At 36.6% G+C, this 23,067-nt stretch overlaps 2 protein-coding genes across 2 annotated transcripts; one reads left to right on the plus strand and one right to left on the minus strand.

The window, feature by feature from the left end:
* Nucleotides 1–5,583: 5,583 nt before the first annotated feature.
* On the minus strand, nt 5,584–6,138 carry LOC130978986 (uncharacterized). Its single transcript, XM_057902325.1, has one exon. It carries the CDS (start codon nt 6,136–6,138, stop codon nt 5,584–5,586), a length of 555 nt encoding a protein of 184 aa, XP_057758308.1.
* A 10,434-nt stretch (nt 6,139–16,572) lies between these two features.
* Nucleotides 16,573–18,837, plus strand: LOC130978994 (protein FAR1-RELATED SEQUENCE 5-like). The gene is made up of 4 exons (XM_057902336.1): nt 16,573–16,653; nt 17,630–17,689; nt 17,779–18,515; nt 18,606–18,837. Exons 1-4 carry the CDS (start codon nt 16,573–16,575, stop codon nt 18,835–18,837), a joined length of 1,110 nt encoding a protein of 369 aa, XP_057758319.1.
* The last annotated feature ends 4,230 nt before the right edge of the window (nt 18,838–23,067 follow it).

Here is a 23,067-nt window from a genome sequence, read left to right on the forward strand (position 1 = left end):
AAGATGAAAATTGAGTGTTTTGGATTATGTTTATTTTGTTTTAGAGACAATATTTATAATTATGTTTTGGATTATGTTTATTTTGCTTTGGGAACAATATTTATAATTATGTTTTGGATGAAAACTTAGTTTATAATTATATTTATTAGATATTTATAATTACAAAGACTTTAATGTTTGTGAATATAAAAATTATAATATATTTATACTTTTAGAAATTATAATAGTTAAAAATAAAAAATAAAAGAGATTTTTTTATGTCTTTATATATATTATTTAATATTTAAAAGTAAAAAAAAAAAAGATATTTGGCGGCGGGCTTCCCCGCTTGCCACCCCTAGTCCAAAGCTCCATTTTTCATCAAAATGTACCTGTTATAGCATAATACATCAACCTCACCACATTTTCCTTCTCATTTCATTATTCTCAATTCCAACATCAACCATATAACACTTATGATCAAAATCACCATCAAGCCCACCATTTCATAAATCATAACACTACAATCATCATAAGAACCAACTTCCAATCCATACAATCATTCAACATCATCATATCATTATAATTCATCACAATCAACTCAACATTCATCAATTCATCAACATTTACCACACCAACCATCATTTTAATTCAACCTATCCTATTGGTCACTAGCCTATGTGTCCATGAATATTATATACTACATAGAGGAAACCGAAACCATACCTTGGCCGATTTCCTTTATGCACCCAAACTCAAAATGAGCACCAACAAGCTTCCAACCACAATCCAAGCTTTCAAATCCACTCCAACAAGCACAAATAAGTTCCAAAAGCTCCCAAAGCCACAATAATCAAACTATATACATATAAATCACCACAAATCAACCTAGGGTTCAACATAAGCATAATCTCACAAGGATTTAAGAGCTTTTACCTTTCCCAACAGATTTGACAACGCAAATCCAAAGCTAAGCAAGGATTAGAGCAAACCTAAACATCCAAAATCACAAAAACCCATTTAACCCAAAACTCTAATAAAACCCGAAATTTTGAAGAGCAGAACTGGAAGGATTTCGTGATTAACTTGAGGGTTTCTTGGATGGGTTTTGTAGAGCTCTTCACAAGGAACGCGTAGCCGCAAACGGTGCGGCGATCGGAGCTCCGTAGCTCAAGATATGAGCTTGGGAAGTTTGAAGTGAATAGTAACAATGGTGGAAAGCTCTCACCTCTCTCCTCACTTCAGCTGCTGTTGTGTTTAGGTTATGAGGGTGAAAGTGGCTGAAATGGGTTCATTTAAGTGTATTTATATGTTGGGCTTGGGCCCAACTTAGGCCCGGTCCAACCCGTTAGCGTTTTTAGCCCGTTTGGCCTAACTTCGGGCCAAACCTTTAAAATAAATGCCCGGTTTTCTATTCCTAATGTTTTTCTAAAGTTTTTGATGGTTTTCACTTTTTATTGTGCGGTACTGGGCAGACTTCAACCGGTTCAACTGCCGGTTCGTAATTTTTCACGGTTTTTCGTAAAAAGCACATTTTCTGACTCAGAAAGACCCACTAAGTCCAAAAATCACCTTTAAATCCTCAAATTCTCTCTCTAACCTTTCGGAATCTAATTTGGGCAATTAATCACTTAATTAACCGGTTGATTAGTTGCGGTTCTTACATTCTCCCCACCAAATAAGAAATTTTGCCCTCAAAATTTGAATTACCTAAGAAAAGGTCGGGATAATCCTTTCGCATCTCAGACTCCAATTCCCAAGTGTGCTCTTCTACTCCTGCTCGCTCCCAAGCAACTTTAACCAATGGGACATCCTTTCCTCGCAGCTTCTTCACACTAGTGTCATCGATCCTCACTGGTGTCACTTGGAGAGTCAAGCTCTCTTTCAACTTGACCGATTCAGGCTCCAACACATGAGTCGCATCCGACGTGTATTTACGGAGCTGTGACACGTGGAATACATCATGCAAATTAGACAGATGAGGTGGCAAAGCTACTTGATACGCCACTGGACCGAATCTCTTCAAAACCTCAAACGGTCCTATATATCTTGGGTTCAACTTCTTGGTCTTGATTGCTCTTCCAATCCCAGTTGTCGGTGTAACTCTAAGGAATACATGTTCTCCCACTTCAAACTCTAAGGGTTTTCTTCTCTGATCCGCATAACTCTTTTTTCGACTTTGGGCAGTTAAAATCCTTGCACGAATCTTCTTAATGTTCTCAGTAGTCTCTGCTATCAAATCTGGACCCAAAACACTTACTTCTCCAAATTCATACCAACAAAGTGGAGACTGACACTTTCGTCCACACAAAGCCTCATACGGAGCCATCCCAATGCTTGCATGAAAGCTATTGTTATATGCGAACTCCACCAATGGCATGTAACGATCCCAACTCCCGGGTTGATCCAACACACATGCTCTCAGCATATCTTTCAATGTTTGAATGGTCCTTTCCGATTGTCCATCTGTTTGTGGATGATATGCCGTACTAAGAGATAGCTTCGTACCGAAAGCTCTTTGGAAAGCTCCCCAAAACCTTGATGTGAATCGGGGATCACGGTCCGATACTATACTTGACGGCACACCATGCAACCTCACTATCTCCTTGATGTATAATCTCGCCAACTCTTCCATAGAACAGTTTAGTCGGATAGGCAGAAAATGAGCGGATTTGGTTAAGCGATCTACGATCACCCAAATTGCATCAAACCCGGACCTAGTCCTCGGTAAACTGGTAACAAAATCCATAGCAATTCCTTCCCACTTCCACTGAGGAATCTCAAGTGGTTGTAGCATTCCTGACGGTTTTTGATGCTTTATCTTCACTTTCTAGCAGGTCAAACATTTGGATACCACTGTAGCTACATCACCCTTCATCCCCGGCCACCAGAACATCTTCTTCAAGTCATAATACATCTTCGTGCTCCCGGGATGAATAGAAAACCCACTGTTGTGAGCCTCCAACAGCAAGTCTTGCCTCAAACTCCCGACATCTGGTATGCAAATCCTTCCTTGTATCTCCATAACCCTTCATCATCCTTAGTGAATTCTTCGCGTCTCTTTTCACCAACTGGTTGAAACAATTGCTGAAACTTCTGCTCATCTTGCTGAGCCCTTTGTATTTCTGATTTAAACGTGCTTGAAATCTGTAACTAGTTCAAACAAGCTCTTCCGGCAACTTCACTAATATCCAGCTTAAGATCTACAAACTTATCCACTAGTTCTTCTTCCTTGATTCTCATCCAAGCAATTGTTAAAGATTTCCGACTCAAAGCATCTGCTACCACGTTCGCCTTTTCAGGGTGATAACTCAACTCGAAATCATAATCTTTAAGCAACTCCATCCACCTTCTCTGGCGCATATTTAGCTCTTTCTGATCAAAGATGTACTTGAGACTCTTATGATCAGAAAAGACGCTAAACCTTACTCCGTATAAGTGGTGTCTCCAAATCTTCAATGCAAACACAATCGCCGCTAATTCCAAGTCATGAGTGGGGTAATTCACCTCATGCGGTCTTAGCTGACGCGATGCGTAAGCCACCACATTCCGGTGTTGCATCAACATGCAACCCAAACCCTTCAAAGAAGCATCACAATATACCTCAAACGGTTCACGCGGTTCCGGTAGGATTAGAACAGGTGCTGAAGTTAATCTCTGCTTTAACGTTTGAAAACTTTCTTCGCACTCCGATGTCCACTCGAACGGCACTTCTTTCCTTGTCAACTTTGTCATTGGTAGCGCAATCCGGGAAAATCCTTCGATAAATCTCCGGTAATATCCGGCTAAACCCAAAAAGCTTCTGACTTCCGTCACAGTCGTCGGTCTTTCCCATTCCATCACCGCTTCTACTTTAGAAGGATCTACAGCTATTCCTCCCTTACTCACCACGTGGCCTAAGAACTTTACTTCCTCCTTCCAGAACTCGCACTTTGATAACTTAGTGTATAACTTTCGCTCCTTTAAGATTTGTAGTACAATTCTCAAGTGTTCTTCATGCTCCTTTACCATCTTAGAGTAAACTAAGATGTCATCTATGAAAACCACCACGAATTTGTCCAAAAAGGGATGAAACACTCTGTTCATGTAATCCATGAAAACAGCAGGTGCATTCGTTAACCCAAAAGACATTACCGCAAACTCGTAGTGTCCATAGCGTGTTCTAAAGGCAGTCTTAGGGATATCATCTTCCTTCACTCTTATCTGGTGGTAACCGGATCTCAAATCAATCTTGGAAAACACTCCAGCTCCTTGCAATTGATCCATCAAGTCATCTATCCTTGGCAGCGGGTACTTGTTCTTCACTGTCACTTTATTTAACTGTCGGTAATCCACACACAAACGCATCCCTCCATCTTTCTTCTTCACCAATAAAACTGGCGCTCCCCACGGTGATACACTCGGTCGAATGAACCTCTTATTCAGAAGCTCTTCCAACTGAGTCTTTAGCTCCGCCAGCTCTATAGGAGCCATTCTATACGGTGCAATCGATACTGGTCTGGCTCCCGGCACCAATTCAATCGCAAACTCAATTTCCCTTTTAGGTGGGAACTCAGGGATATCTTCCGGGAACACTTCTGGAAAATCTCTAACCACCGGAATTTGATCTAAGTTGTGGGCATCGCCCAACGCATTAGCAGCCAACAGAATATAACCCTGACACTCCTCCCCACTATAGTGCACCATTACAGAGTTTAGGTAATACCCCGTAGCTACCACTACTCCATTTTCTCCTTCCGGTATAAACCGAATTGTCCGTTCAAAACAATCCAACAAAACCCGGTTCTTCGACAACCAATCAAATCCCAAAATTATCTCCAGCCCCACCATTGGTAAACAGATCAAATCGTGTACAAAGTCTCTACCCTCACGCTTGAAACCTACTTGTCTACAACCTGACCTAGTCATAACTGTTTGATGCGGAGTATGTACATGTAGATCAAAAGGTAACTTTGATACTTTCAAGCCTAATTCCTCAACTTTAGCAAATGAAATAAACGAATGTGAAGCTCCAGTATCATATAATGCAACTGAGGATTTATCACCAATTAGACATATACCTTTCATCAAAGGATCCGCCTTGGAAGCATCCTTGGCATTCACAGCAAAGACTCGACCTTGATGCTGACTTTGGCCCGCATTCTAATTCCTCCCACGAGGGCAATCCCTCGCAATGTGGCCAGGTAACCCACACTTGAAGCAACCACCTAAACCAATCTTACATGAGTCATAAGGGTGAAAACGTCCACAACGATCACAAGCTAAATCCGGAGAACTCTTACTCTGATTTCCTCTTCCTTTAGCATACTGAAACTGATTCTGATTGTTCTTTCTGAAGCCCCCTTGGCCTTGAGGAGTATATCCCCCTCTTTTGAAGCTTTGTCCTCTAGGATGAAAATACTTGCCACGCCCACGACTAGAGCTCCCTCCATGAGTGTCCTTAGATGCCGCCACTGTCTTGGCATACTCCTCCACTACCCTTGCTTTGTTCACCAAGTTGGAGAAGATACAGATCTCCATAGGAGCCACAGCAGTCATAATGTTGTCCTTCAAGCCCCTTTGGTACTTAATGCACCTCCAGCTCTCGAAAGTCTCCGGGTTACCCTAACATACCCGAGAAAACCTACAAAGCTCTTCGAACTTGTTGGTGTACTCTGCCACAGACATGGAACCTTGCTTCAGCTGCATTAGCTCCATCTCCTTTGCTTCCCTTGCAGACTCAGGAAAGTATTTCTTGTAGAAAGCCGTTTGGAACACCTCCCATGGAATGTCGGTGTTCTGAAGCTGTAGCAAACGACACTCAGCTTGCCACCAGGGCTGGGCCTCTCCTGCTAGCTGATAAGCGGCAAACTCTACATATTGATTGAGAGGAACATGCTGCGCCTGTAAAGCACGCTCTATAGCCTGGAACCAGTGGTCCGCTTCAATAGGATTTGTGGATCCTCGGAAAGTTGGCCGATGAACCTTGAGGAACGTCGCCAAGGTCATCGGAATTCCTCCTGTGTTATCGCCGTTACCCTCAGCATTATCATTGGTATTTCCTTCGCCATTCTCATTTCCGTTGCCATTCCCAGTCAGTTGGCCCAATCTCTGCACTGCTTGCAAAGTCGCAGCAGCATTAGCTTCCATGGTGTTAGCGAGATTCGCCATCGCCGCCATGAATTCGGCGTGATTGTCAGCTGGTTGCTCATTCCTACTTCCCCGTGTACGCGTTCGACCTCGCCCGCGAGTAGCCATGTAGGATTCCTGTCCACACCAAACAATAGATATCAAGGTGATCAGTCTCAATATCAAAAGTCTAGTGCTTCAATTATCCCAAACAGGCACTCACAAACAAGCATGTTATGCATATATCAAACAGATAACCTAATAGCATCAAAGAAAAGACACACAGAGTATGCAATGAAGCACAATCGGTCCATCCCTCAGGCTCACGAGGACGAACCGCTCTGATACCACTAAATGTAACACCCTAATTAGCCTAAGCCTTACCTCGCGTCGTAAAGCCAAGGTTAATCAGAGATGACGACAGTTCTAAACTCATACATAATATATATATAGAAAGAATAGTATAATCTAGAAGCCCGATGAAAGATATAGCTCAAAAACAGAATTTCGAAGCTTAAACGTACTAACGGAGCTATTAGCTTAAGGCATAAGAAACAGACAAGATATAACAAAAGATAAATATATAATATCATAGAGAACTAGCCATGACTCGCGGAGTTTAAGCCGGCTAGCCATATACTGATACACAAAACCATACAGTGAAAACAGCTTATACAAGTTTTGTTCTCTCGAATACATGCCTCTAGGCAAAATAAAATACAAAAAGAGAGATGTATAAACAAAATAAACCAAAAAGAACTCCAAAATGATCCAAGATTCTCCGCTCCTGTCACCAACCAAAGCAACTCACCGAGGTGGGTTGCGACCTGCATCTGAAAAATACAACAACAATATGGTATGAGAACCGGAGATTCTCAGTATGGTAACAGTTTCCAGTGATATAGGATATAAGACCCCGGGACGCCAAAGGCAATCCTAAGCTTCATATCCATCACAAGATTCAACTTAAAGCATTCTAAAACATTTAAGCATAATATACCAACTTGACTTAAATAAACCAGGTTATCTATCTTAAGGCATTTCTATTCTAACCAAACATCGCTGTCCCACAGCCTTCACCAACCGATCCTCCATGCGATCCCATCGCCACCGCCTTCCGAACCTCCTCAATCCCAGCAGAAAACACAGATAATGTTCAAAGCAAATAAAGCACAAGTAGTAGCATATATGGCAAATAATTCAGATAGCAAGTAAGCATGTTATTCAATTAGGCAAACCATTACAAGTAGACAAAGCATACAAGCAGATAAGAAATGCATATGATGAATGCCTGCCCTACTGGTTGTGATATCACATTGTCGGTTCAACTGCCAACCCGACACATCTCCATGGAGACGTCGCCCTTCGGATTTCTCATATGGGAACCCCCGAGATATAGTGCCCGGATCACTGTCCAGGTACCGGCGCCTGCTCGCCTATAGATCCGAAGGGATGTGAGCGGGATATTCTTGCCTCAGACCTCACATCTCAACGTAAGCGGGATTAACCACCGTCCTTACGCCGCCGCCGCTACCTCGACAGGCGGGATTAACCACCGTCCCTGCCAGGCGCATAGCGTCTCAAAATGTCATGTAAAAATATTATTTCAGTGATTTTCAAAAGTATTTTCAGCATACATAGATCCATCACATCAATCCGAGTCCCCGACTCATCTCAACCATTGTCCCTTTTATAACTCAGTTTCCAAATACCAAAAGTCCATCATTTCTCATCTCATATACCAATCATCCTTCACCTAATATCAAACCATTCTCAGCACGCCAGAAACCTAGATCTCCGTTTTCTAATTTACCTTAAAATCATGTACTAGAGCCTTTAATTTATATCCCATGTTCTAATACTCAAAACTAGGCCCAAACGTCTTAAAATAGTGTTATAGAAGCTTAGAACTTTGTTGGGAAGGCAAAATAGTTGAAAACAAATAAATTTTTGAGAAACGGGATGTGTGCACCCGCACATCTTTGTAAAATTTCAGATTTTTAACACCAACTTTGAATGATCATAACTTCCTCTACAAAATTCTAATTTTCACAAACTTTATACCGATTCAAAGAGTTTTCAAATATCTTTAATTCTAAACAATTTTCAATAAATTTCGAAAACCGAGGCAAAAGTTATGATCAAACAAAGTTCACCAAAAACTCAATTTTTCCAAACTTCACAATTACCACCCTATCTCACCATACCCATACCAAATCATACCAAACCGTCCAAAGCTCCATTTTTCATCAAAATGTACCTGTTATAGCATAATACATCAACCTCACCACATTTTCCTTCTCATTTCATTATTCTCAATTCCAACATCAACCATATAACACTTATGATCAAAATCACCATCAAGCCCACCATTTCATAAATCATAACCCTACAATCATCATAAGAACCAACTTCCAATCCATACAATCATTCAACATCATCATATCATTATAATTCATCACAATCAACTCAACATTCATCAATTCATCAACATTTACCACACCAACCATCATTTTAATTCAACCTATCCTATTGGTCACTAGCCTATGTGTCCATGAATATTATATACTACATAGAGGAAACCGAAACCATACCTTGGCCGATTCCCTTCATGCACCCAAACTCAAAATGAGCACCAACAAGCTTCCAACCACAATCCAAGCTTTCAAATCCACTCCAACAAGCACAAATAAGTTCCAAAAGCTCCCAAAGCCACAATAATCAAACTATATACATATAAATCACCACAAATCAACCTAGGGTTTAACATAAGCATAATCTCACAAGGGTTTAAGAGCTTTTACCTTTCCCAACAGATTTCACAATGCAAATCCAAAGTTAAGCAAGGATTAGAGCAAACCTAAACATCCAAAATCACAAAAACCCATTTAACCCAAAACTCTAATAAAACCCGAAATTTTGAAGAGCAGAACTGGAAGGATTTCGTGATTACCTTGAGGGTTTCTTGGATGGGTTTTGTAGAGCTCTCCACAAGGAACGCGTAGCCGCAAACGGTGCGGCGATCGGAGCTCCGTAGCTCAAGATATGAGCTTGGGAAGTTTGAAGTGAATAGTAACAATGGTGGAAAGCTCTCACCTCTCTCCTCACTTCAACTGCTGTTGTGTTTAGGTTATGAGGGTGAAAGTGGCTGAAATGGGTTCATTTAAGTGTATTTATATGTTGGGCTTGGGCCCAACTTAGGCCCGGTCCAACCCGTTAGCGTTTTTAGCCCGTTTGGCCTAACTTCGGGCCAAACCTTTAAAATAAATGCCCGGTTTTCTATTCCTAATGTTTTTCTAAAGTTTTTGACGGTTTTCACTTTTTATTGTGCGGTACTGGACAGACTTGAACCGGTTCAACCGGTTCAACTGCCGGTTCGTAATTTTTCACGGTTTTTCGTAAAAAGCACATTTTCTGACTCAGAAAGACCCACTGAGTCCAAAAATCACCTTTAAATCCTCAAATCATCTCTCTAACCTTTCGGAATCTAATTTGGGCAATTAATCACTTAATTAACCGGTTGATTAGTTGCGGTTCTTACAACCGACACTGCAAAAGCACGAACGATCCTCCTCGAAATGCAAACAAAAACCTCAAAAGATCCATAATGGAGAAATCTTGAACTGGGAGCAGTTAGGAAGAAAGCAAAAGGGAGAATGAACATTTCAGAAACGAAAAAAAGAGACGAGGGAAAAAGGTGAAGCATTTATAAGAGACAAAGGGCACTGGAACCACAATGTTTGGGCCCGACCTCATAAAATCTCATACTCAAGCAGGGGCACTGTTCATATCATGGTCCAAAAACAAAGACAACCCCAATAAAGATAAAGGCCCACCAAAAAAGGTGGCCTTTTTCTACTTGTCCAACCTTATTAGAGGTCGGGTACGACGACGTAGATTGGCCCTGCTCATTTGAATAAGCAACCGAATCCTAAAATATCTCTTACTATCTCTCTACTCTATCTAGAAGATAGATCTCAACAAATTTTCAAGATAAAGGGAACGTTTATCCATCATTAAAGGCGGTGAAAATGTGGTTATCTATTCTATTATAAATATACTAACACCCTCAGGTATATTCAGAACCCAATCTACTAAAAACCTACTTAAAGCCCTTTCTAACTTAAGTATCGGAGTCTCTTGTAGGTACCACCATTATCTCCTCACGAGGAACTCGGACGGCGACACCTCGGCACCAGCACAAGTCGCCAAAGGGAAAGGACTTTTCAAGCATTCATTCCAATAGGGATGGGGAAGATCTTCTAAACCACCAGCCCAAGAATGGAGTTATCACGGAAAGGAACTTAGTCCGATCTTCTTCCACCTACGCTACGTCAACTGGACTTTTGTCACTATAGTAGCGAGTCGCTCGAAACCCGCAATAGAAAGGGGATTTAGGGGGAAGAGCTCTGGTCCGGCGATATATATATATATATATATATATATATATATATATATACATGAATTTTTACTTAAATATTAGGATGATAAATTAGAACTCATATTGTTTTCCTTTTATCTATTTCTTTTATGTTTTTTATTTGACTCGGTTTTTATAAATCTATTAGTAGTCTTCTTTTTTAATATATGTGGATCGGATTGAATCAGATCTAACTTAAAAAAATGCGGATATTGTATCCGATCTGATCTGATAGAAACAATGCGAATCGAATAAAAATTTAGGCTATATCCAATTCGATTTGATCCGTGTACAATCCTAAATATAGTGATATATTTTCCTCATCTTTTATGTCTATAGAATTCAATTATCATGTGTCAAATTTATTCATGTGACTTGGTATGTATTTTACTTGGCTAGTAATTTTAGTATTTTACTTTATATGACTTTTCAATGTGGTGTTTATTTTTCAAGGTACAGAAAATGACTCAGTTTACAGGCTCATACCTATGTGTGATAATTCCTATTTTCTATTTGTTGTCGTTTCATTGGATATACCATTGGATTTATTAGACAAATAAATTGATAGTCAGTAAACATGCATATCACTTTCCATATTCATATATTTCTTATTTATTCAAATACTTTCTATTATTCCAATTCATTCAGTTTGTCAATTACTTTTTGAATAATAAGATTTTAGATTTTATTCCTTTCCCGTACAATTTATTTCTTTTAAAGTTTTATCTTTTAAAAACCATTTGAAATGGCATCTAATTTTGATCCATCTCAAAGTTGTTGATCATAATTATTTAGCTATAAAATCCCAACATTTTGATCAAGGTATGCAAATTTATTACACTTATATTGTTTTTCTTATTTCTCTCTTATTTCATGGAACCATATAATTTCTTAAAAGTAATTTTATATTTAGATATTTTTAATAAAAAAATTATTTTATTTATTAATTATATTGGAGTACAATAATATAAAAATATTTATTTATTTATTTATTATATAAAAAATATTTTTTAAAATAAAAATATCTTTTAAAAAATATAAATTATAACTTCTAAAAAAATATTTTTTATTTTTTTAATTTTTTTATTTTTATTATTAAAAATTTGTCAAACACACTAAAAAATAAAATAAATATAACTTAATAATATCCAAACAAGTTCTTAAATTAATTAATAAATTTTAAGAATTTAATATTTAAATCAAATCTTATCTAATATAATAAGATTAAATCTAATTTAAATTAGTCAAGATTAATTTTGAAATCATATCTTTTGTTTAATTTTAGATTTCATAATTTTATTATGAAAAAATTTAACTTGCATTAAGGATGATATGTTAGGAGATTGTTTAAATACCTTTGTGAGATAATTTGAAGAAGTTTTGATGAATAAACTTTTTAGTTGTTTTAATACACATTTTTCTATGTATTCAAATAATGTAAATCATTTGTTTTGTTTGTTGCATGAAAGAATTGAAGGATCCATTCTAAAGTAATTCTCAGTATTAGTTCTTTCAATTTTATTCCTTTGGTCAAAGTTGTAAAAGACAGGTTTTTTAAAGGTTTAATAGAAAAATTCTTTCGATAATCTAGGTTGTTAAGAAAAAAAATTTTAAAGATTTAGTAGAAAAATCTTATATTTCTTATGATTTCTGCTGTGTTTTTTATTCTTGAATTTTTTTTATTATCATTTGGTATTAGTTATATGTCATAAGTAAATTCTTATTTATTTATAAAATTCAGAATCTTAATCTAATTTCTTTATTTCTTTTTATTTGTTTTTGTAGTTTTAATTTAGAGTCATATTCCACAAAAGAAAAGAAAAGCACGAAATTTCAAAAAAAAAAAGGCACGAAGATTAAAAAAAAAAGAAAGAGCACAAAAAAAAGAAGTGAGGATCAAGATTTTTCTTAGAGATAATAGTGCCAAAACAAATTTAGATTTGTTTCAAATTACTTTGAAGTATCAATTGGTATTTGACTTTATATAGTTCTCTTAAATTTAAAAGGTATCTTTTTTTGTTTTTGTATCTTTATCACATAATCTATTTTTTTGTTGAATTACAAATTTAATCATTAAGATTATATTAGTTTGGTCTTTTTTCTTTGATTTTTAGAGTGCAATTTGTTTAAAGTAATACAAGAATGGTAAAAGATAAGAGTAGTGGGGTAAAAAAAGCCATAAATTTTGTGTAAATACGAATGTTCTAATCCAAATAATACACATAAAAAGAGTGTTGGAAAAAAGGTTTTTAATATGAGAAGTTTTACATTTAAAAAAAAGAGTGATGCTAAAGCTTATTTTAAATGAAAAAAGAAGACAGAGTTGATTTTTACATGTTGCAACCTTTAAGAGAAAAAAAAAGGATTGGTAGAATCTAAATCTTTGGATGTTGCTCGTATTTTGTGGAATGAGTTAGGTAGATCTAAAAAAAATACAGAAAAAGTCCAATTTGCGCATATGAGTCATGAGAAACAAGTTTGTATCATGATCATACTGTACGAAATTTTTTAAAAAGATTTGTAAGTTGAAACAAGTATCAAAATATGTGAAGGAGTATCACAAGGAGTTGTTGAATTTGATGACCAAGGCTAATGTTAAAATTAGTCTTAAAATTCTTATGATTCAATTTTTTGTCGGATTAAACTAAAAAATTACAAATGAGGTTGAACAACACTATTATAAAATAATGGAATATCTACTCAATTTGACCATTAAAGTAGAGAAGTGGCAGCAACTTATAGTAAATTGACTTTTTTCAGAGTCTAATTCTATAAAGATTTTAAAAGGAGCAAGTTTGAGGTTAAGAAAAATTTTATAGTTACAAATTTCAAGAAGAATCATATAAAATAATATAGCAAAAAAAATTTTTCTAATTCTATTTTTAATTCTTCTTCAAAGCTAATGATAAAAGAATTTGTTGAGTATGCTATAAGGAAAGATGTATATTTAGAGGAACTAAATGTGCAAAATTTTTTAAAGGGATCCTTGGTATGTGAGCAATTTAAAAAAAAAGAGAGAATTGAAAATTTGAGAGAAGATAAAAGTAGAAAAAAATAGACAATGTCTAAATGAAAGATAGAATTTTGAGTGAAAGAAAGAGAATAGTGAGAGAGAAGTCGGTGAGAGAAAAAGAAATTGAAAACAATAAACACACTTGTGAGAGAGATCCACAAAACGCTAGTTTAAACAAGAGTACATTAGTGTCATTGAAGTGTAAAGAGTCTTTAATTTTTTATATTAAAACTAACCATAAACTGCTTAATATTTTCATGACACTTTTTTAAGATTTCGCAAATTTTATGGTCAATTTGAAAGGTATTAATGTAGAAAGAAAGAAAGAAAAAAGATAATCAATTTTATTTTTTAGTAAGTAATTATATGAAACATGTCTCACGTACTCAACATATGACAAGGTGTTGTATGCTTTGTATTTGATAGTTCAAAAATCTTGAACAAAAAATATACAAAATAGACTGAATTGTTTGATTATTTTTCATATACAATTGAATAAGATAATGAGAATGTGGTTACTGGTGGGTTGTTCAAAAGTTATGATCTAATCACTATTCTTAGTCCTAACTTATTAATATTTGAATATACGAAGATTTTTATGTAACCAAATTTAATTTTTGTTCTATATATGTGGTTTGTAAGAATAATAATTTAAAGGATCACCGTGGAATAAAAAGAATCTGATATTTATTATCTATATATTTTTCTTTATCTCATCATGGTAGGAGTGTTGAAAGAATTTATTCTAATTGCATTACATATAAGAAGTTGAATATCAAATATATTTTGCATTCTTTTGCTTATTCTTACTTATAATTGAATTGATATTTCTACGTCATAAGAGTGTTAAAAGAATTTATTCTAATTGCATTGCATATAAGAAGTTGAATATCAAGATTTATCAAATATATTGTGCATTCTTTCACTTATTCTTACTTATAATTGGATTGATATTTCTATAGTTTTTTTTTTACTTGGCTTGTCTAAAGTTAGGAAACATAAACAAATAATTATTCTTATTATGAAAAGATTAGCATAATGACACATTTAATTGAATATTAAAATATTAAAAATTTTGTTCACATTGTTGAGTTGTTTTTCAAAGAAGTTGATAATGTGTTTGATAAATCACTATTTTATGGTTTATCTTGTGCTCAATTGAGTGGTTTTTATCAATATTTCATACACTTATTCATACTAATTGCATGTTTTACATTTTCCTTCTTGATTTTGTGCTATGATTGAAACCATGCTTCTTTGGCCTTATATTTGCTAATATTAATCCTTTCTTATTACCATTCGATGTTGTAATATGTGTATTAAGTGATTTCAGAGATTACATGGTAGGAATGGCTTAGAGGATGGAAAGGAAGGATGCAAAAGTGGAAGGAATACAAGAAACTGAAGGAACTGCTAAAGCTGTCTAGCCTGACCCTCTCGCACTAAAACGACCATAACTTGAGTTATAGAGGTTCAAATGATGCGATTCTAGTTGTTTTAGAAATCTAACGTCTGGGGCTTCGAAATGATATATAATTTGCTATAGTTCCTGTACAGCTAAGCGACGCGAACGCGTGCTCCACGCGGACGCATCGCAGTGACGAAAATCAGCGTGTTTGATTTCATAACCAGCGAATTCTGGGCTGTTTTTGACCCAGTTCTTGACCCAGAAAACACATATTAGAGGCTATAAAATGGGGGAATGCATCCATTCATAATTGAACAATTCATACAACTTCTCATTCACATAATTTTAGGTTTAGATGTAGTTTTTAGAGAGAGAGGTTCTCTCCTCTCTCTTAGGATTTAGGATTAGGACTCCTCTTGAAGGAATTAGGATTTCTTCCTCTCAATTTTCAGGTTCAATGTTCCTTTTACTTATTTTCTCAATTTGGTTTATGAACTCTTTATGTTTGGATTGATTTTCTTTTATTAATGCAATTTGAGGTATTTCAGATCTATGATCTTATTTAGCTTTTTACATTCTTAGCTTTGGTTGATTAATTGGAGACGCTTGAGTTATCAAACTCAGCTGTTGATTGAAATTGAAATTACTGATTGATCTGGATCACTCTAAAACTAGTCCTTCCATAAGGATTGACTAGGACTTGAGGATCAAGCTAATTAGTCCACTTGACCTTCCTTTGTTTAGTAAAGGCTGACCAAGTAGGGTTAAAACCCAATTCTCATCACACCTGATAAGGATAACTAGGATAGGAATTCCAGTTCTCATACCTTGCCAAGAGTTTTTTTAATTAATTTATTTTTCTTGTCATTTAAATTACTTGTTCCTTATTTCAAAAACTCAAAAATATGGTTTTCCATAACCAATAATAAAACACATCTCCCTGCAATTCCTTGAGAAGACGACCCGAGGTTTGAATACTTTGGTTATTTATTTTTATTGGGTTTGCTTAAGTGACAAACAAAACTTTTGTACGAAAAGATTCTCTGTTAGTTTATAAGCTATACTTACAACGCGATTATATTTTTAAATTTCTTTACAGATAGAAATCCAATCGTCAGTGCTTATTTATGTTAATTATTTGAATGCTCATATCTTGCTTGTTAAAAGTATTTTGGATAATTATTTGTTAGACATTGAATTTTCTCATAATTCTATAATGAGAAAGTATGAGGAACCAATATATGTATTATACAATCTATACAATGGGGTTAAATTGAAATTAAAATTAAATTATGGGCAATTAATTAATTTTGAATTGTTTCTAATTTGAAATTTGAAACAAATTAGAAATACCGTCAGTTATAGAATCAAAACAACAACGACCTCCCTCTCTCAATACGGCGTGACCTCCCTTCTCTCCATTTGTCCTCAAATCTCGTCGGTGTAGTGCCACCACGATCACCATCCACCGTCCGACTCTGTTCCGACCGTCATCTTCGTCCACACAGACTACCTCCCAACACCACATTCCTCTCATTTGGTCGATCTTCGCGGCACCGCAGCAACCCGAAAGTCCAGCAAAGACAGTGCGCAACCGATGTGTACCTTCTTCCCGATGTCGACGTCATAAGATAAAGTTCCTTAATGGAGTGCAATGTGGTTGAACTGTTGGGTTGTGTTCCATCTTCCGGCGGTAACGAGAATTCATCAAATTCACATGAAAACGTAGCCGACCATGTCGTTGCCGAGGGTTAGCAATCGAATAAGGTGAGCACCTTACGTTCAAAACATTGATAAGGGACGTTTAATTTTCAGATGATTTAGATGTTTACACACAACGCAAGTGGCTTGTTTCGGGTTATATTTAATGCTTACCCAGATGCATCATAAACATTCATGATTTAACCATATTTCTGATTGGTTTATATTGAATGGTATGCTTATATGTATGGAGAAGTTGCATCATAAATTAATTAATCTTGGCATATTAATTTGTCTCTGGATGAAACTACTTTTTTTTTTGGAGTATCTTCTATTAATATATAAATTTATATAACCAAATTTGGATTGCATATATAAGCATAAGAGTTGTCTACATTTAGAGACCTTGCTACTCAATAAGTAATCACCCATGTTTCTGTGCATGATGCCCATAGGTCCTCTAAAACCTTAGCAGTGATGTATATTGAATTTGAGTTACAGCTAATGGTATTATTATTATGAAGAATATATTTGAAAATAAAAATTAAAAAGACAAGGGTTTTCAACTGATGGGATACTTAATCTGCTTCCTGCATGTTTAGATTAGAATATATGTATATAATTATACATGATGGTCATTGAAAGAATAGAAAAAGCAACTATAGTCACCATTGGCTTTGAAACCGAGGAGTGAACTATGTGTATGGTAGTTGTATCTACTGCATGTTCAGCTGTGTGATGTATATTGTGATTGTGAAAGAGAATATATAGTAGTTACAATACTTATATAATAGGTTAAATGAAATAATTAATTCAATTACTATCATTGTCATTTTCATGCATTTATTTTTAAGTTAAAATGGGTAGGATGATTGACTTGATTTCTAGTTTTTGTCGCATTTTTTGTGCTGGTTATTAAGGTTTTATGTACATGATATTTAATAAGGATTTATTTTATTATTATTTTTTTTGGATTTCTACGTTTATTTTGGAATTATAGGCCATGCAATTGTCGGATGTTACTGAGGTTGGAAGTGAAGAGATGGATCTTGTTTACGAGGTTTGGACTCTAGTTTAATTTTGTGTAGTCATGATCTCCATGTTTGATTTGATCATTAATGGCATTTATTTTTTTTATCTGAAATTTAGTTACCGGATCATGGTTGCCTTCAGGAAAACGAAATACCAAGAGTTGGAATGCGATTTGCGCAGTCGCACATGGCTCATGAATTCTATGTTACCTACGCAAAGAAAGTAGGATTCGCAACTAAGATAAGGATGACAACATGTGACAATATCACAAAGAAACCCGTTAACCAAGCTATCCACTGTAATCGGGACGGGTTCCACAGGTCTCGTATCAAAGCACCAACGCGAAAGAACATGATTTCAGCCGCCAGGTGCAAGGCAAGGATATATGTGAAGTTTGATAAGGAGAAGCAAGAGTGGATTTTCTTCAAGGTTGAGTTGAGGCACTCGTACCCATGTTCAGCGAGAAAGACGGTACACTACCATGAGTATAGGGAGCTAACCATGTATGCGAAGTGCATGATCAAGGATAATAATGTGGCTAGAATTCGACCAAACAAGACATTCCTAGTTTTGGCAAACGAGGCTGGAGGCCAGTCTAATCTAGGATTCTCAGAAAAGTATTTAAGAAACTATATTACAGCAAGTCTCCAAACCAACAACGTGAATGCGGATGTTAGGGAGATGATGACCTACTTCATGAGAATGAAGGACATCAATCCGAACTTCTTTTACGCGATGAATTTTGATGAGGAGTGTAAATTTAGGAGTATAGTATGGTTGGATGCAAAGTTTAGGGCATCGTATGAATATTATGGAGACATCGTGTCATTTGATAGCATGCACAGTACAAACAGGTATGAAGTAGTTATGTTGGTGTTTTTTCTATTTTTTTATTTGTATGGTCGTGAGTGGAATTTCTTATATGTGGTTGTTTTTTCGTGTAGGCATGGATTACCGTTTGCGTCGTTTGTCGGTGTCAACCACCATGGTAAGTCAACCCTCCTCGGTTGTGCTCTGCTGGGGAATGAGGAAATTCCAAGTTATGAGTTGGTTTTCAGCCAATGGGTGAAGTGCATGGAAACTACTCCACAAGGGATCATCACTGATCAATGCAGATCCATATTCCGTGCGATCAGAAAGGCGTTGCCCGATACACGCCACCGTTGGTGCATCTAGCACATTATAACGAAGTTACCGCACAAGCTTGGAGTTTATCGCCGGTACAGAGAGTTGTACGATGACCTCAATGACATTGTGTGAAACTTGGTGCACAAAATTGCAATCACACTTTTGCAACGCCGCACAACTAACTAACAAGTGCACTGGGTCGTCCAAGTAATACCTTATGTGAGTAAGGGTCGATCCCACGGAGATTGCGGCTTGAAGCAAGCTATGGTTATCTTATTATTCTTAGTCAGGATATCAATAACAATTCTTAGTTTTATTTGTAAAAAGTAAAAGAACATGAAATAAATTATACTTGTGATTCAGTGATGAGGAATAGGTTGAGATTCCGGAGATGCTCTGTCTTCTGAATCACTGCTCTCCTACTATCTTCTTCTCCAAATGCGCATGGCTCTTTCTATGGCAGGCTTTATGTTGGTGAATCACCGTTGTCAATGGCTACCATCCGTCCTCTCAGTGAAAACATGTCCTTTACGGCTTCCCGCATGGCTAATCATCTATCGATTCTCACTTGTGTTAGAATAAGATCCATTGATCCTTTTGCACACTGTCATTGTGCCCAACAGTCGCGAGTTTGAAGCTCGTCACAGTCATCCCTTCCTAGATTCTACTCAGAATACCACAAATAAGGTTTAGAATTTTCGAATCTCAAGAATGCTGCCAAGTGATTCTAGCCTCTACCACGAAGGTTCAGATCTCACGAGTTTGAGTACTCTGTTGTCAGGAGATGCAGGTCAAAACTCGTGGATTAGAAACCCAAGAGATACACACTCAAGCTGTCGCCCAATGACTACGTTGAGCTCATGTAGAATGGAAGTGGTTGTCAAACACGCGTTCATAAGTTGGGGGATGATGATGAGTGTCACGGATCATCACATTCTCCATGTTGAAATACGAGTTAGTATCTTAGAATAGAAACAGACGTGATTGAATAGAAAACAGTAGTAATTGCCTTAATCCATGGAAACATAGCAGAGCTCCTCACCCCCACATATGGGGTTTAGAGGTTCATACTGTAGAAGATACAATAGAATTTGTCAAAAATGTCATAAGTTACAAAATAAATCTCTAAAAGTAGTTTTTATACTAAACTGGTAACTTAGGTTTACAGAGAATGAGTAACTAGATGCAGAGAGTGCAGAAATCAACTTTCGGGGCCCACTTGGTAAGTGTTTGGGCTGAGCTTCCTAGCTTTCACGTGCATGTGCCATTTCTGGAGTTAAACGCTAGCTTGGATGCCAGTTTGGGTGTTTAACTCTAGCTTTGGTGCCAGTTCTGGCGTTTTACGCCAGAAAAGGGTCTCTAGTGGGCGTTTGAACGCCAGTTTTGGCCATCAAATCTCGGACAAAGCATAAACTATTATACATTGCTGAAAAGTCCAAGATGTCTACTTTCCAACGCAATTGAGAGCGTGCCAATTGGGCTTTTGTAGCTCCAGAAAATCTACTTCGAGTGCAGGGAGGTCAGAATCCAATAACATCTGCAGTCCTTTCTCAGCCTTTAAATAAGATTTTTGCTCAGGTCCCTCAATTTCAGCCAGAAAATATCTGAAATCACAGAAAAACACACAAACTCATAGTAAAGTCTAGAAATATAAATTTTGCATAAAAACTAATAAAAATAAACAAAAAAGTGACTAAAACATACTAGAAACTACCTAAAATCAATTGTAAAAAGCGTATAAATTATCTGCTCATCAGAACTCTCGGACGGTGGAGTCATTTGAGGATAACTGGTCTGAATTTATAGCTGATTACAACTTACATAACAACACATGGCTGTCAGGTCTGTTAGTGTAAAATTCTTTTACGCGCTTTAATTGACAATTATCTGGTAGCTGGCTTTATCTGTTTTGTAGTAATAAGTTCAGTTTAAGGTTTCTCTGCTAAGAATGATTTTTTCTATAGACCTTTTATGATGACCGACACATGTGGGTCCCCATATACTTCAAGGGTGAATTTTGGGCTGCCATGAGGAGTACGCAAGGAGTGAGAGTATGCACGCATTCTACGGTGGATTCTTACATAGTAGGTCTAGCTTGGTCCAATTTATTCACAAATATGACCATGTGCTTGGAATTAAGGAGGAAAAGGATTTAGAGGATGATACAGCAGACTCGAGGGGGGTTATCCCTTATGCAACAAGCTTGCCTATGGAAAGACAATTTCAGTAGGAGTACACTACCAGCATGTTTAGGGATGTTCAAACTGAGTTTGTGAAGAAGACTGACTACAGAGTCTCTGTAGTTGCTGAAGAGGGTCCATCAGTATTCATGAAGGTGGAAGAGGAAAAATTAGTCAACGATACTATTCTCTGCGTTCTATACAACGTCCACTTTGACCGTTCCACACAGGAGGTTCGTTGTGAGTGCAATATTTTTTAAAGTTCAGGTGTATTATGTTATCACTGTCTTACAGATTTCCATTCGTATAAAGTGTATAAAATACCTACCTGTTATGTTCTCCTTCGATGGAGCAAGAACACAAAGCGCAAGCATACTTATGTCAAGAGTGGTCACGATGTCAGTCGGGTGGATGAGAGTCATACTGCATTTAGAGGATTATGTTCACACTTCTACAATGTTGCTCAAGATTTCATCAATGATGACGATGAAACAGCATTACTGCATGCTGCTCTGGAAGAAACAAGGGCCAAGCTGACCACGCACTGTGCCAAGAAGAGGTCCGAGAGCGTGACGGACACCCACACCAGCATTGGCTCACAGAGTTCAAACGTTGTCAGTGTAGTCGACATCCAAGGCCCATCGAAGGTCACCACAAAGGGTGAGACAAAGAGTAAGAGGCTCGGCGCTGCCCTAGAGAAGTCCTTCAAGAAATCTGCTCGAAGAAAAAACAAGAATGCCTCCCTGGTACATGTTTGTATCAATATCGACCTTGCATGTTTATTTCGTATAGTACTATGCAAGAAGTTAATTGTTGTTATTTTTTGTATTGTTTAGCAGGTGGTTCGTCCGGAGGCATCTAAAGATGTAAACTTCGGTGCTGTTGTTGACCGGAATGAGCCCCAACAAGTTGGTGGCTCCATGTCTTTGTTAAGCTCCTTCGACAAAAGTTAGAATATGTTGGACATGAGTAGGCTTGCATTTATTTTTAATCTCCATGTATATAGGATTTCGATTGGTATTCATTTATTATCAAGATTAAATGAAGAGGGTGGTTTTATGTTATAAATATATAGTTTTATGGTTTGTATGCAGTTGTTGCAAGAGTCTATACTTGATTAATTTCAATGAACCATTTGACTTTGGCTGGAATGAACCATTTTACTTTATTAATTTCAATGAACTGAATGCATAATGATTATACATGATGGTTATTCTTTATCTTACAAGCAAGGTTATTAAATTTGTAACAAATTACTTCATGTTATATGATGCGCCGAGGACAAGTACCGGTTAGGAATTTCACACAAAAAGAGTTCGTCAATAGTATAATTCCCAACCGATGACCAATCCTCGGATCAAATTTAAAAAGAGGGATTTGGTTGTCACAAGTTCAACCCCAATACAAGTTAATCGAAGTATTCAAACCTCGGGTCGTCTCACAAAGAATGGGCAAGCATGTGCATTAACATTGGTTAGAAATTCGGGGTTGTAAATCATGATCACAAAATTAGACTACTAAACTTATCGTGCAAGGAAACTTAAAATGCAAGAAACTAAATCAAGTAACCAAACCAAGAGAACATATAATCTACATCTACTTTTGAATTAAGCAATGAACTAAGGCTAGAACTAAACAAGTGAGATTTTGGGTTTTCAAATGTGAATAATAAAAAGAACTCTTGGCTAAGCATGGGAATTGAGGCATCCATCCTTGTCTACAACCATGATTTGCTAATTTTGAGAAACCAAACTCACTAATTCTACCTCCAAGAACTTTAATTACATAACATCTACTCCTAGGTTTGAGGTACGTCAAGTGGCTTGATCAAATTCAACCTATAAGTCCCAACCAATCTACTAATTAGATTAGTAGTGAGTTGGTGTTAATGAGTGCCAACTTGACCACTAAGGTTTCTCCAATCAACAGTCCAATGAGACCCAATGACTTAAGATCACCAAATTCTCATAGCTTAGACCAAGAGTAAAGAGAACTACTCCATGATCAAAGGAAACATTTCATCAAACACATGGAATGCACTAAAAAAAGACATATTCAATTGCAATTAAATTAGAAATTATGAGGACCCACTAACAAT

The sequence above is a fragment of the Arachis stenosperma genome, chromosome 1 (assembly GCF_014773155.1).
Source record: "Arachis stenosperma cultivar V10309 chromosome 1, arast.V10309.gnm1.PFL2, whole genome shotgun sequence".
Lineage (NCBI taxonomy): Eukaryota > Viridiplantae > Streptophyta > Magnoliopsida > Fabales > Fabaceae > Arachis > Arachis stenosperma.